The sequence below is a fragment of the Miniopterus schreibersii genome, assembly GCF_964146895.1.
Source record: "Miniopterus schreibersii genome assembly, chromosome: 22".
NCBI classification, from domain to species: domain Eukaryota; kingdom Metazoa; phylum Chordata; class Mammalia; order Chiroptera; family Miniopteridae; genus Miniopterus; species Miniopterus schreibersii.
In genome coordinates this window covers 3,651,565-3,667,575 of record NC_138124.1, presented here as the reverse complement: position 1 = coordinate 3,667,575, position 16,011 = coordinate 3,651,565, and the positions used below count along the sequence as shown (strand labels likewise).

The 16,011-nt window shown below is 52.6% G+C and overlaps 1 protein-coding gene across 2 annotated transcripts in view; it reads right to left on the bottom strand.

Moving 5' to 3' along the window:
- Window positions 1-16,011, bottom strand: part of IGF1R (insulin like growth factor 1 receptor) — a 195,537-nt gene that overhangs the window by 145,749 nt on the left and 33,777 nt on the right. Inside the window, exon 2 of one of the 2 annotated variants that reach the window (XM_081124386.1) lies at window positions 13,234-13,785. In XM_081124386.1, coding sequence (XP_080980512.1) covers window positions 13,234-13,785 — 552 coding nt within the window. The remainder of the gene's footprint in view (window positions 1-13,233; window positions 13,786-16,011) is intronic. The other variant, XM_081124385.1, reaches the window with a different exon arrangement.

Genomic DNA, 16,011 nt, shown 5'->3' with positions numbered 1-16,011 from the left:
CGCCGTGGGTGTGGCCCTGGCTGCATCTTCTAGTCATTTTCCGAGTCGCAGTTTCCCTCTAGCTCGCTGTGCCTTTTCCAGGGGATTAAGCCGGGCATGAGAAGTTATTTCCTCGAAAGTGCTCGGGAAAGACAAAGCCCTAAATGAACTTCGGTATATTACAAGGCCTGCTCGTAGGTTTTACTGGCAGCTCGCCCTTGAATCACCAAATCCACGGATGCTGTGTATGCCGCAGGGGTCCTGCTGCGAGGGACTAGGAGTGGGGCCAGGTGGCTCGGCCCTCCGCTCCCCAGTCTCTCCACTGCAGGAAAAAGCCTCTTCTCGCCTGCTAAGCCGGAGCTTGTTCTACAAAGCAAAGCATTCTGGTGGACCCTGGGTCCCCCTCCAAGCTAGAAGACCCACCCCAGAAACGCGTACCTTTCGACACAAGCGAAAATGACAAGGGTGCGTCTATGACAGGGCTCTCGGCTTAATGGGGACCTGAAGCTTCTGGCCCCGGACAAGTTCACCGAGATCACCGTAACTTAAGTGGAAACGGACAGGTATGTGAGAGCATGTGCTGAGTCCTTGCAGGAGGGATTCCTGAGCTAAGTCAGGGATCAGACTAAGTGACCTCGGAGCTTCCTTTCCACTGTGAGCTCCACAGACACACGGCGTTTCCCCAAACTGGCTTCCCCATCCCGCTCTATAGCCGCTGTTTCGGGATGCCCTCCCCGACCCCTCCTGGAGAGACTGCCCCTCCCCGCCCCAGGAAACTCCTTTCTGGGCCCACGCCTGAAATTTCCTTCACAGGGGAGCCCCAGAAGCTAAGTCTCCTCAAAAACCAACCTAGTGAATGCATAGGTTTCGGTTCATAGGGGGTGCTCATGGGAAAATATGGTTGGGGCACGGGGGAGGCTACAGGATACAAAAAATTAATATTCACCCACTGTAGTCTATCAGCTCAAAAGTTAGCTCATGCACTCTAACCCTAAAATGACAAAATAAAATCCTAGGAAAAACGTAAGCTTGTTTAATTCTTCGCATTTTCTCATAATATTAATCACGGAGACAATTAACTGTGTATTGGCTTGAACTGCTCCGAAGCTTTTCCAACCCGCTCATTAAAATTGCTCTCACTCCCGTAATGAGAATTCTGGGAAATCTCCGGCTTCTGGGCACACGACACGGGACGAGAGAACCACATCTACTGAGCTCCAACCTACTGCTCCACTTCATAAACAAAACCAAAAAAAAAATGCTAACGGCATACATTTTAAAAAATCCAAATGGCTTCATAATGTAGATGCTGTGAGTCTTCCCTGGATGCTCAAGGAGGTCTTCTGACAAGTGCTGAACGAGCTGTTATCCACGATCTTGCAGGCCCGGGGATGTCCCCTCACTACAGAGGCTGCTCAGAAAGCTGTAAGTATCACCATCCATACCGAATGGCCACCCTGCCCAAACAGCTTCATTTCATAGCCTGTAATCCAAGTCACTCCATTCGCCGGCAGAGAAGTCCCCGCTGGCTTCATACCTCCCCGATCTTTCCACCACTTCAAGCGACGAACTTTCCTCACTGCTTTATCTTTGCATTAAGTATGGGAGCTGAAAGATGCAATCCATTTGACATTTCTTTCTGCCCATTTGCATTACTTATTTGTCTCAGCAGATCCTCTTTGCCACAAATCCTTCCTTTGCCCATTCATGCCTGCATACTTAACATAGATTTAATACTTCTCAGGGCCAAAAATCATACACTGAGTTTTTCTTTGACTGGGGGACAGGAGACAAGGAGAGAGGGAAGATGTCTGGAATCCCTTTGTTCTTATTGACCACTGCAGAGGACAGTTCTCCATAAATTATAAAAAGCTTAAATCAGCCCCCTAACATTTCAGATTCAAAGTAGGGGCAAAGAAAAGAAGGAACTAAAATGTACTGAGCCCGCTCTGGTTTGGGACAACGTCAACACACTTCAAGGACCTTCTAGCATAAAACGTGCTTGGTGGCCCGGGTGATGGAGCAGGCCGTCTAACCCAGATGAGGACCGCAAGTCCACACTGCACAAAAACCACAACGTAAGTAGTGAACCAAAAAGCCAGCACACAGAAGCCAACAAACTCTGGGCCTTGGAGTGCCAGAACCACGCCTGCTGCTACTGCTTACCTCCTCACCTCCTACAGCACCTGGTGGATGTGTTCCAGATTCTACCTAGAGATCCCTGCTGTGTTCCCCTGAGCCTGAAAATCCAGGGAGTGCTCAACCCTCAGAGAGGGATTACAGATAGATAGATAGATGATAGATGATAGATAGATAGATAGATAGATGATTGATAGACAGATGATAGAGATAGATGATAGGTAGGTAGATAGATAGATGATAGATGGATAGGTAGGTAGATAGATGATATATAGGTAGATAGATGGTAGGTAGGTAGATAGATAGATAGATAATAGATAGATGATAGACAGACAGATAGATGATAGATGGGTAGGTAGATAGATATGCAGGTAGACGGACAGATAGATATAAAGTGGAAACCCCCAGCTTCCCACCACCACCCCTGCCTCATCCACCACACAACAAAAGCACCATCTGGGATTGAGTTCAACAAGTCTCTCCCCCACAGAACCGAAGCTGTGGGCGGAAGTTAGATAGAAATCATATCTAAGACAAACAGGCTTGGGGGTGGGTGGATGGGGGGCAGGAGAAGGGCCGAGGGCCGGGACTTCAACCACCATTCAGAATTCTGTTTTTACGAAATAATCTACTCCACATTCCAAACATCTGGCAACGTTCTGGAGTGCCACCCATTCACGCGTTGAGGGCCGTGTATACAATGCTAGGCAAATAGTACTGAGCAAGGGTAGACGTTCTTAATGAAAGGCCTCGATTTCACTTGAGGCAGAATATTTTTACCATGCGGAGCCCCAAATCTGAAAACTCTCCCCTCCCCTCTCAGCTCTTAGCACTTGCTACCTCTCTCCTCTTCTTGCAAAAATTCGTGGAGCACCTCAACACAGCATAAATTCTCTCTCTCTCTCTCAGAGCGTCAGTGTTTTTATCTTATCTCACAACAAAATGGTACGTTTCATTCATCTCTTACTGCCCACCATAGAACTTGCACAGAATAAGCTGCCCGATGGAAACAATGGGAACTCTGGCCAGGTAACAAGACTGAAAACCCACACAGAAACATCAATACCTCACTGGATGTTACTTAACATATTTCCTTTCACTTCAGAGATGACACTGGATGTCCACGAACTAGCATCGTAAGGAGAAGCTGGAAACATGAAATAATCTACAACACAGCAGAGGCTAAGAGCTCCGGCAAACCCTGTGAGTGTGCGCATCTTCTCTCTCACACGCTTACTCATGCCATCGCCCTTAAACTCTATGGATATTTAGTTAATTTCTTCATCCCAGCTAGACCCACCTTGGCCCTCTGAAAATATTTTATCCATGCCTTTATAAAACTCCTGGACCTGTCTGGGGTTGGGCTAGAGTGAGACAAGGCTGGAGCCTACGATGTAAACAGGTGCTCACTCACTTACCTGCACTACTCTGAGCAAGACCCCGCCCCCAGTCTACGAAGCCAATCGCAGCCCCTCCCGCAGGGCCCGCCTCCCGGTCTCCATGGGAACCCAGGGGCTCAGATGCTGCAGGGTCAGGCCCACCTGGGAGACGGATCTGTACAGACCATCTCCTCCATGGGCCTCCCTCTGGCTGTGCGAGTACAGAACCAAAGTTTATAAACAGGCCCAAGTCCTGACCCACAAGGGGCTGGGCCTATCACCTATTTGGGGACACACAAATGATGAGTGAGCGAGGTCTTCCGAAACTAGTTACCGCAGAGAGAGAGTTGATCTAGGAGCAAAGGACGTGGCCATGAGCCAATACCAGGACACCCGGGACGTGCAGGCACGTGAGCCCTCCTTCGGTGGCTCTGGATGGTCTCGTGACAGCACAGACTCGAGCCAAGCCTCGAAGAGCGCGAGGATGCTGGTTAAGGGACACCGTGAGGAGCGTGGCCCCGGCAGCCACCGCCGGCTCCAGCTGACTCGCGCTGTGCAGACGCACCAAAGCCAGATGGCCTAGGACAATCATCACAGCAGAACACACCCGCCTCTCGAACTACAGAGAAAGTGTTTTCATTCCGCTCTGATCACCGCAGAAGCGCCTCTGGGTCCAACGCGGCAATGGCGTGCTAGGCATCAGTCACTCGCCCTGAGAGCAGGAGGCTCGTGCTGAGCTCTCAGCTCGCTCAGATTCTGGATGGGCGGAAAAAAGCTCACTTCCGTTGAAAGGAAGGATTTAAACGAATTTAAATCCATTCAGCATAATTGCGTTACATCGGTGTTTCCCGGGGTCCTTACGCATAATGCACTTGGGTAAGCGGCAAAAGCCGATTCAAAGACACGAGGTGAGGTAAATCCTACTGGATTGCCACTCTCTGTGGCTTCTCTCACCCCACTTTCATTTATTCCGCCCCGTCACCGAGACGCGGCTCCAGCCTGCTCTGCTACATCTGCCGCCACTCAGTGAGCCCCTCGCAGCAGTGAATCACAGCCCCCCGGGAGCCCACAGCCCATCCTCCCCCCAGCCTGTCCCTAAGGGCAGTGCCCACCCAAAAGAGGCAGACTGTGTCACATCTTCGCAAGTCTAGGATGTGTCCAAGGCCAGGGGATCCATCCTAGGTCCCCAATGCCTTGCTCTGCAACAACGAATCTCAGAGCTGGAAGGAAATCCGGGGCTCACTGGGTTCAGACAATGATACAGCGGAGCAGGGAGGGGACGTGGCTGGTTTCGGGTCCCTCAGCTAAGCTGAGTGGACGGATGTCTGATCACTATTAAAAAAATGCATGAAGTACACCGGGCTTGCTTAGAGGAACAGAACCCGAACCAGCGCACACTAACCATTCACAAAACCACTCGCCTCCTATCGATTGGCCGGAGCGGGGTCTGAACACCAGGCCAATGACCGGCTCCCTCCAATGACCACTTCGATCCCTTCTCCCAGGCCCCCAGAGGCTCTTTATCTATCCTCGAGGCTTTCCACGAATGAGGATTACAGCCCCCAGCGAGGGGGCTGCAGTGACCCAAACAAACAGTATAAACCTTCCTGCTGGAAATCAGGCCAAGGGCCTGACGTCCCCGGGCCCCGCACAGTCACATGAAGTCACGGCGCTCTCCCCCTGGCGATGGGCAGAAGGCCGGGGGAGTCCCCGAGAGCCGTCATCGCTGCGCGGCCATCCATAACTCGAAAATCGAATTAATCCTGCGAAACTAGTCTGTCTGAAGATGGAAGTCTCCTAAGCTGGCTTTGGCTGTTTTATCAATTGCCTATCAATAGAAATTGCTTTATTTAAGCACCCTCCGCCTAATCAGCCGTCTCTGGCCTCCAGTGAAGCGTTTTTCCCCGAGAAGCGTTTTTTTTTTGTTTTGTTTTGTTTTTTTCAACAAATAAGAACTATTTGTTGAGCTTTGTTGAGCTAAGGAAGCATTCTTCTGGGACAATGACACATTCTCAGAATTCTAGTCATAAGCAATTATGATGTCCAGATCCCCCAAGCCCGGACTCCCAGAGGGAACCCGAGGAGGGGCAAAAAAATCCAACGATTCCACAAGACGACACCACGTCACAGCCGGTGCCACCTCGCTGGGCATAAGACTAGAGCGAGCGAGCCCGGGACACAGCCTTCTGAATGCAGGCCTCTGTCACTCCTCAAGAAAGGGAGAGAGCACAAGGAACATTTCCCACCACCCCGCTTGGAACCCGCGCTGAAGCCTCCTCGACGCAGTTATTCCAAAGCTTCTCATGGGAGGTTCAATGCATCACAAAATAAGCCAATCACTTCAAGTTCACTGAGGAGGAGACTGAAACTATATCCCTACCGCGTAGCTGAGGAATAGTCTAAGAGCCTAATAATATCACGCACTTAGCAACGCGTAAGGGGCCGCGCAGAGGTCAAGACATCGGAACAAAAATATCGTGCTGGGTTACAACCCCAGGAACAAAGCTGGCCTTTTCCGAGCCCAGTTTTCATTTGTCTCCGTATTACCACTAACAACCTTTCAGGGTGAAAAAAAAAAACAAACCCCTAATTCGAACACGACGGCTGCCCAAGAAGTGTTTCTAATAATATCAGCCTTCGGCATTGTAGGCTATTTACTTTCCATCTTTTATGTTCTTTGCCCCTTTTTACACTAAAGCCCAACTCTCCGGTCTTGGCAGCTGCTGAAACCCACCCGAGCTCTTTGCATCTCTCCGGAAATCCAGGATCCAATGGCGGCCCCGGCTCACAGATCCAATGCCAAGGGACCGATGTAGGCACACACTGCAGCTGGGCCTCAGGAGGGCCTCGGGGGGCCCCGGGCGCAGAGGGCAAAGGGCAGCCAGGCTCCACAGCCACGGGCCTTCCCGCAGGGGCTCCCGCCTCACAAACTGCACCCACGTTAGGATTCCGAGGCCGGGTCAGTCTGCACGGTTTTTCTCCACAAGCTACAAGCATCGGGCAGCCCAGGGGCCCAAACGCTGCGCCTCTGCTCCCATCCCACGTGGATTTCGTAAAAAAACGAGCCGGGAGGAGGGAGAGGGGAACTGGGCGGTCGTTTGCATCCGAGAAAGAAGAAACAAAAAGCCACTTCTGTTCCACGATGAGATGAAACGGGAGCTGGGCTTCCGGGGGGGGGGGGGGGGCTGACATTCCTGCACATTTCCACCCACCTGATCCCTCCGAACGTGAGCGGAAGGAAGAGCGAGCGCCCAGAGGACAATCAGAGCCAGTGTTTGTTTCCCGAGCTGGGGAGGAGAGGAGGGAAGGGAAACAGGACCAACCGCGGCAGAGGCTGGAGGCAGACTAAAGTGGGGGGGGGGGTGCGTGTGTGTGTGTGTGTGTGTGCACGCACAGAGCCGGTATTACACAGGCCGACACGCGTGCGCACACACGCATATCCACAGGGCCGGTATTACCCAAAGAGAAGCAACAGGCACATGTCCAGGCCACCCCCGGGGGCAGGCTCCCTTTCCTATGTGAGAGCTGCACTTGTCGCAAACAGAAACGTACGTCCTGGAACCTGCACCCCGAAACTGGCCGCTCTGTAGCCGCCTGACTGCTCTGCACAAAAAAGCACACCGCATTTTAAGAAGGTAATATTTAATGTCCGTGTCCAAGAGGAATCTTGTTTCTGTTTCTTGTATCATCCCCGACACCCAGTTTGGAAGCAGGATAGATTCACGGGGTATGATAACCGAGCAAAGAGAGTTTCCAGTAACCGCAGGGGCCCCCCTGGCTCCCCCATCCAGACGTACGCATCTCACTGAATGTTCTTAAAGATACGGCTTATCTGGACAGACGCGAGAACCTGAACAGCTTCCATTAAATTAGTGAGAAGCACTCCTACACGACGCCATGCTCTTCATAATAATTGAAATTTTCACAAGCTGGAAGAAGCCGTAGCGAGACACCATTGGAGAGGTGGCAGGAGACACAACAGGGTCAGGCCAGCGTAATGGTCAGAACTTTAACATCTCAGGGTGCGGCTCTTGGACCCCGAGTTGCATTTCAGTTTTTAAAAGAGTAGCAGCTGCTGCAATTTCCCGAGAACCTACTATGTGCTGGGTGGCCTGGTACTTCCCGAGTTCTGTCTCTGCTCGCGTCCCTGTGTCACAGACAAAAGATGAGGCCCGCTAGCCTCAACCCAGCACTTGGGGACGCAATATACCCCACTCCTCTCACACCTTCGCCACACGATGCCAGGCAAGCGAGAAATATTAATGCAACAAAGGGAGAGGCTTCTTAGGAGCGGGAAGAAACCAGGAACATCTGACAAGTAGGTTTCACCGGTGAGATTGGAAGGGACGCCAGACCCTTTCCAAATACCTAGAATTGCAAAGATTCACCCCAGGGGAGTCGTTCAAAAGCTTTTCAGTCTCTAAGACGAGATCCTTCTTTAAAAACAAACTTCTGACGGGAGCCCAGAAGAGTGACACTTTCATTAGACGACAATTAGCCAAGAACAAAGCCTCCCAGAAACAAGGCCCAGGGACGAAGCCATGAGGTGGCCCCCAAGAAACATGGACAAGCTGCCTCAGCATCGTGGTAACAAGAGTGGACAGTCCGGGAAGACGAAATGTGATCTCCACGCCTGACCATAAAAGGCAGGGAGATGAGGCCCCGGGGCACGTGACCCCCTTCTAAATAAAGCTCCCCCACACGGGGAGCAGCTGACCAGGGCAGGGGCCGTCCAGGGGGAGAGAGGCAAGCTCCTACCGATAACACAAAGCTGGAGCCCGCTCCGCCGGCCATCTTCTCGACCGGGAGCCTCCGGGCGCCGGCTGCACATGCAGGTTCCTATCACGAGCCTTGGCTGCCTGAGGGCCACGGCCTGCGGGAGCTGGCGGCATTTCACAAAAAGCAGCCCCCCTCCCAAGTAGCTTAACGTTTGTTTTTTTTTTAAACAAAAGAGGAAGGAGGGACGAGAAAGAGAAATGTTAAGGTGGAATAATGCAAGTCACACGCGTGGGGTCTCGGGGCAGAGAAACTGTGCCCATCGCCTCACCTCCACCCAGCAGGTGACTCGCAAACGCTTCATCGCGTCACTACCTGGAGACCAGACCTAGAATCTGTAAGAAAGTGAGGAAGCGGAGAAGCCCCACTGCGCACGCCCACACTGCCCTGTGAGGACTGTCCGGTAGAACATGAGAACCTGCAGGGTGGGGGGGGCATGCAGAATTGCCTTTTTTACCCCACTGGCCTTCACTTGAAGGCCTGATACCACCGGCGAGAAGGCAGTGGACTGTTTCCCTTTTGTCTCGTTTGGAAGGTAGCAGGAAATGTGACCAACCCCAGGACCTCTAACTGTCCCCAGTCAGTGCCCTTCTAACCGAAACAAGGCTGTGGCACCAGCGAAGCTGGCTTCCAGCATGGCCGGGTCCAAGATCTTCATGGACCTCCCGGCAAAGACCAGGCCTTCTCACGAGCAAGCGACACAGGGGTGTGAGCTGACCCCAGCAGCTCATCTGGACGGGTTAGAAGGAAAAGCACTGGATTATTTTGAGGGAGAGGGGTGGAGTCAGGTCCATACAAGAAACTAAGTACCAGAAAGCGCCCAAGGCAAGCAAACAGCAGGTACCACTTGGGCAAATCCACCAGGAAGAGAGAGAACCTCCACCAACAGGAGGCCTCCCGGCCCTCCGGGTACACGGCTGGCCTTCAGCAAATACCCGCTGCACAAGGCAATGAACACGCCACGGGCCAAGCCTCAACTTCTAAGATGATTTTCCTATCCCTGCCTCATCCTTGGCCTTGGATCCTGCTGACAAGAGCAGGGGAGAAAGGAGCGACCATCCAGGACCCATCTCCCCTGCCAGTTGAGAGGTGGAGACGGTGGTGGCGACAGGGCTCCTGGGGAGCAATGACCGTGAAAATTACCCCGGAAACACCTTATTTCACAATCCCCGAGTCTTCTGGCTCGCTCGGCACTGTTGTTACACACTGTTCTCTGCTAGCGGGGGGGGGGGGGAGTGTATCTTCCCGACAATTAATTTTGCACAAAGCAGGTGCCACGCTGGCCCCTGGGGTGACAGCCATGCCCTCCAAGGGCTGAGGGCACGCCCAGGATTTACTCAGCGGTGCGAGGAGGGAGGCTGCCAGGTACACTGCCACCTGCAAAGTCCTAAAGGCTCTGGGTGGAGAAGGCGAGGCTGGAGGTCAGCCCAATGGCCACGAAGTCTGCCCAGAGGGCGGTGGCCGGCTGGTCAGCATGGGGGAGCACCATCAGGGGCCAAGGACACTGCTGGCAGAGATGGGGGGCAAGTAGCCGGGTGGGTGGCCCAGCTGGTTCCAGGGGCAACAGGAGCAGAAGACCAAGGGGCCTCATGATGTGCCAGGTGCTCACGCTACGGTGCTTCGCATAGGGGAGCCTAGTGGTCAGGGCGCTGGGGAGGGTCACTGGGCCGACGCAGAGACGCAGGGAGGCTGCGGGAAGCCCGGGTCAGCGCACAGGCAGAGGGGGAGCGGGGAGGGCGGGTGAGAGGAGCTGTTCCGATGGAAAAGGTTTGGCGTCCAGCTGGGGAAGGAAACAGCCTAGTGACGCCCAAGCTTCGGACGCGGGACCGAGGGGAACCAAATGCTGCCCATCCAGAGAGGGAACCGAGGTAAATGAGAGGCTGGCCGTGAGGAGACAGGGGAGGCCACAGACTCCGACGCGCCCACGGTCCCCTGCGTAGGGACCTGCACATGGCACTGGGTGGAGAAGACGCGGGAAGCGGGCTCAGGCGGGAAGGACAGGCGGAGAGGCCCCAGGGGATGGGCCAGTCGGGGGAACGAGAATCGTGGAAAGAGGGCCTCGGACGGAGCTCCAGCAACCCCCGTCTGCTAAAGATGCGCCAAGGAACGGGAGCAGGGAAAGAGCGAGAACTGATGTCACAAGGCGAGGACGCAGGTATCTGCGCTACATAACCGAATGTTTCTCCATCGGGTCAAAAATTGCACACACACCCTTGACGTCTCTCCGCAGGTGTCCTCTCTATTTCTGTAGCCAGCCCTGTAAAGAGGAACTGAGTGGGGTTCTTCTATGCTTAATTTTTTTTTTACGTGGCCATCTCAGTGCTTATGTTGACCTCAAGGCAGACCTTCTGTCCAGACTCAACGCCCCTCACCAGGCTCTTTGAACGACTCTTAAGCCTTTTGGCTGGAGAGGTGTAGGGATATCATAGCACCCAGGGCTCAGCCAGAGAGGTGGTGTGGGGAGGAACCCGTGGCCTTCGAAGGAAGGCTCTACAGCAGGACTTTCCAACAGAAAGCAACCGGGAGCCCCATCCCTAATTTCAAATTGTCTCATAACCACATTAAACAGTTCAAAGAAATAGGTGGCATTTCTTTGCATTATTAAAGTATCCAAAATATTATCATTTCAACAGGTAGTCAGTATAAAAAATATTAGAGATAACTCATTTCTTCCCCCACATTATGTCTTTGAAATCCCTTTGGAGGGAGCTTCCATTTGGATAAGCCACGTGCAATAAGCCACATGTGGCCAGTGGCTGCCACGCTGGTCAGCGCAGGGCTGAAGGGAATCTGGGCAAAGGGAAAGAATTCCAATTCAACTAGAAAATCTCCAAGAAACCCATCTATGAGTTTCAGGACAAGGTGAAGGGAAGACAGTTTCCCTAAATGCTGTTATTAATTTTAAATAAATACTCCGCTGTGAAATCACAGAGAGTCGGCAGGACAGAGACAACTGGCCGAAGCAAAGGCTGCAAAGTGTGGCCTTGGAGAAGCCAGTGTCCAGCCCACAGGCCTGTCCACATGAGCCGAACCGGCAGCAGGGCCCAATTTCTAACCCTCATCCCTTTTTCCTCTGCCTCCTTATAATCTTCTAACAGCCCTACGAGGAAGGCAGGATCTAGCCCATTCTGCACATGGAGAGACTGAGGGCCAGCCACCTTAAATTACTTGCTCATTTCCAGTCACAGCTACTGGATGTGGACCCTGAACTCAGGCCTTGGTTCTGCTCCAGGCTTCATCAACCAGCAGCTGGTCTGAAACAGCCAAAAATCCACAGTGAGACCAAAGTCGGTATCCACTGGGACTGCCTTAGGAGCATTCTAAAGATGCCCAGGTCCAGCCCGGGAGGGCTGGCGGGTCAAGGTCACCCTGGCCTCATCCTGACAGCATCCCATGTGTTCTTCCCAGTACATGGGATGCCTCCCTGGATGCCACCTTTTTCTTTTAGAACAACATTGTTTTTAAATGTCAAGAAACTACTTAAAAATATTTTTTGTTGTTTTCTCCAACCGGTGGGTAACCTCGTGATTAGAGCACAGTTGTAATTCATCAACGTGACTTTTGCACAGTGCCTACCTCCAACCCCGGCCAACAGGGATCCTTCGAGTGGCCAGGTGGCGTTCTCAGCTCTTCGAGTCCCGGCAGCAGCCAACGGGACCCCCTTACCTGACTCACCAAACGTTCCTGGGCGCACTGATCGAATGACACAGAGCGTGGAAGTCTGGGCTGGGTCCAAGAAAGCATCCTTACCTTGCTTCAGCCCCAGCTGGGGGGGGGGGGCATAAAAATAACGGCCACCTGTGGGGTCTGGCCTTTGATTTGTTTACGTTACAAGGCAAGCCTACCAATGTGGGATTTCTTCGCTCTTCAGGAGTAGCCAGAGTACTTGGGCTCCTTGGGTCTTTAACTGGGCCAACCATTAATAATAGCTATTTTTAGCTACCACACTGGCTTCCAACCAGTGAGCGGAACCTTCTTGGCCAATACAGCTCAACATTGCTGAAAGCAGTAAGGCAGAGAACCAGAGTGGCGTTTTAACACCGAATAACCTGGCTCTCAAGGTGTTGATGGCAATAAGGCCAGTTCCGTTACAGTCGGGGGGGGGGGGGGGGGGGGAATAAGCTTACTGCAGATAAATACACGGGGAACTTCAAAATGCCCCCATCTCACCCCCAAGAGCAAGGATCACATTTCAAAAGTTTTTTCACTGAAGTCCTTCTGTAAGATTTGCATAACTTTTCAGGAAAGGGGTAAAAGGAAATGGAAGCCCAGGGGTACAAATGCACCTCATTCAACAGCCCCCTGCAGGTACAGCCTGACCTCGGGGCTCCTGGCCAGGGGCTCATCATATATCAGGACACCTAAGCATCGGACAGGCATCTTTAAGGACCAAAGGTAGGTGGAGGTCACCGGTTTCACAGGGGGTGAAGCGCATCTTTGCTTTCCCTTTATTCAACTATCTTCCGACTGTATTCAAGCTAAGGAGGGCCTGCCGTACCAAAAAATACCCTTTCATGCAAAGGATGAAAGAGTTGGCGTGTAAGGGCTTAGGCGCCTCCGGGCGCACAGCGTCACCTTTCCCATCAGGGGTCAGCAGGTTTCTAGCCCAGAAGGGCGGGGCATTATTTCCAGCATGTGATTTGAATGGTCTTTTCTTTTGAATTTAATTCTTTTTCCATCACCTTTTAGGCCCTCCGTGCTCTCTAACCGCCCCCACCCATCTGATTTGCACGGTCTTGACGGCAGCCACGGTGGCCTCCAGCTGCCACGGTCCTGCATTCCTTGAGTCCCCAGGAGCTACAGAAAGCCACCCAAGACCCCCACTTCCACGGCAGGCAGGCCGTGGCCTAAATGCAAGACAACCCCACCCGCAGTGCAAGCCCTGTGCTGGGGAGAGAGGGGAGGGCGAGGCAGAGGGGCAGGAAAGGAGGGGGGCAGGAGGAGAGCTGCGGCCACTCACTCTTACTTTTCTGGCAGTGATTCGCGGTCCAGCATCGGTAGTTGTATTCGTTGTTGATGGTGGTCCTCTCGCACGTGGGCTTCCCCTCCAGCGCCCCTGGGCACAGGTCCCCGCACTCCTTCGGGGACTTGTTCCCCGCGACGTAGTTGTTGGACACGGCGTCCAGGATCAGGGACCAGTCCACGGTGGACAGGTAACAGAGGTCGGCGTTCTTCTCGATGCGGATGGCGCCCCGGGTGATGTTCCTCAGGTTGTAAAGCCCGATGTCCTTGAGGTTGGTCATCTCGAAGATGACCAGGGCGTAGTTGTAGAAGAGCTTCCAGCCGCGGATGACCGTGAGGTTGGGGAACAGGTCGCCCAGGCTCTCGAGGCCGGCCACGCGGAACAGCAGCAGGTACTCGGTGATGACCGTGAGCTTGGGGAAGCGGTAGCTGCGGTAGTCCTCCGCCTTGGAGATGAGCAGGATGTGCAGGTAGCCCTCGATCACCGTGCAGTTCTCCAGGCGCCTCAGCTGCTGGTAGTCATTGCGGATGTCGATGCCAGGGCCGCAGACTGAGGGGACACAAGAGGGCGGGGGCGGGACGTGTGTGAGTCAAAAGGAAGTCATTTCAGAAACCATTTTCCAACCCACAATACTGTCTGTTTTCAGGAGACCTGTGTGATTGGTAAGAAATGAGACCATTGCTGCGCTGCAGACGACCATTAGGTGTGGCTGAAGGTTGGCTATCGGGGTAGGCGACCGGTCGGCTGGCATTTGGGAAACGCCTACCCTGAGCGACACGCTCACCGACTCCATCCTATTAACATGCAAATCACAGCTTAAGAGTTCAGGGTCCCCCAGGAGCACACGCAAGAGTCGAGGGCGCGATCCAGGCCGGCCGGATCCCCAGCTCCCCATCCCTCTGCAGGGCGCCAGCTCCCAATCAGGGAACAAAAAGCTCAGCAGCCGGAGTGTCAACAACGTCCTACTGAGTCCAGCCCCGAAGACACCAAGCAGTAGAGTCCACACTGCGGAATTCCCTTTCCCGTGATTTGGGAAGCACGGACCCAAAGAAGCGTGCTCCCGTGTGTCCCGTTACCCTCTGACATGGGCCCGGAGTCCTGCCCAACCTCACGGGGATGCAGGGCTTTAAACGGGGTACACAATCCCCACTTTAATCAAGGAAGCTTCCTATTAAAAGGCAGGACAATAGCAAAAAGATCATAAAAATCATCAACAATCTCAACAGCCAACGATAATCGCTGTGAACACTACCGATACCGATTACACTTTCTCTACAAATAAGGGAAAGGGAACCAGACAATAATAAAGCGTTTTCAAACATACCTCCTTCATGGAACAGTTGAGCAAGTCAACAGATGTCCTTCTAAATCATCATTTTTAAGAAAGAAACAGTAACTCCAGGGTATGAGTATGCACTATGAGGTCTTTTCCTTTTCTTCAACCAATCCCCTATCGTTGGACATCTAGGTTACCTCCCGTTTTTTCCATCATAAAACAACACCCTAGTGAACGTTCTCAGCAGATATCCAAGACTATTCTCTCAAGATAAATTCCTAGATGGGAATCGATGGGGCAAGGACCTGGCAGATTTTTATTTATTTTTATTTTTTTTTAAATATATCTTGCCCAGCCGGCGTGGCTCAGCGGTTGAGCGTCGACCTAGGATCCAGGCGATCAGGGTTAGATTCCCGGTCAGGGCACATGCCCAGGTTGTGGGCTTGATCAATGACTCTCTCATCATTGATGTTTCTATCTCTCTCTCTCCCTCTCCTTTCCTCTCTCTGAAACCAATAAAGATATATTTAAAAATAAAAAAATAAAAAAATATACATATATCTTTATTGATTTCAGAGACAGGGAGAGAGAGATAGAAACATCGATGAGAGAGTCATTGATCGGCTGCAGCCCACAACCCGGGCCTGCGCCCTGACAGGGAATCAAACCCCAATCGCCTGGATCCTAGGTCGACGCTCAACCGCTGAGCCACGCCTGGCTGGGCAGGACCTGGCAGATTTTAAAGGCTTTAGGTAAAATGGCCTCAAAATTGGAACACTCTGTTTTATTTTTAAAACTCCAGACACGCACACATGCAAAAAAAAAAACACCTTGGTTACTCTCCTTTCTTAGGATTTAGTAATCCCCAAGCCTACCACTAAAGCTTCTCTGATAAAGTTTTCTGATTGATGAAATTCATTAATTTGTGACACCCCCCACCCATGGGACACTGTAGGAGCTGCCAAGCCTCCCAGGGGGATCATGGTAAAGGCCAGGAGCTAAGACCCACGGTAAACAACAGTGATCCGAGGCAGGGGGTACACAGGGGCTGGGCACTGCACGTCCACGCCAGGTGGGAGCTGAACGTAAGCAGGACAGACAAGTGGGAGCCGGGGAGCAAATCCCAAGAGCCCAGGGAATTCCACACGTGCTGGCTCACGAAGGGGGTGGGACTTAAAACTGGGCGTGATGGCCCTGGCCGGGTAGTGCAGTTGGTTAGGGCATCGACCCCTCACACCAAGGTTGCGGGTTTGATCCCAGGTCAGGGCACACGTAAGAATCAACCAACGATTTATAAATAAGTGAAACAGCAAGTTGATGTTTCCCTCTCTCTCAAATCAATAAATAAAAATTTAAAAAAATAAAACTGGGCATAACACTCCAGCAGCCAGACACAAGGCGGAACAAAATAGGTTCAAGAGACAGCAGATCTGACAGTCGATGGGGGGAGGAAATGAGTCTGCAGGAGCGAAGGCAATAAGGTGCACGGGGGGGGGGGG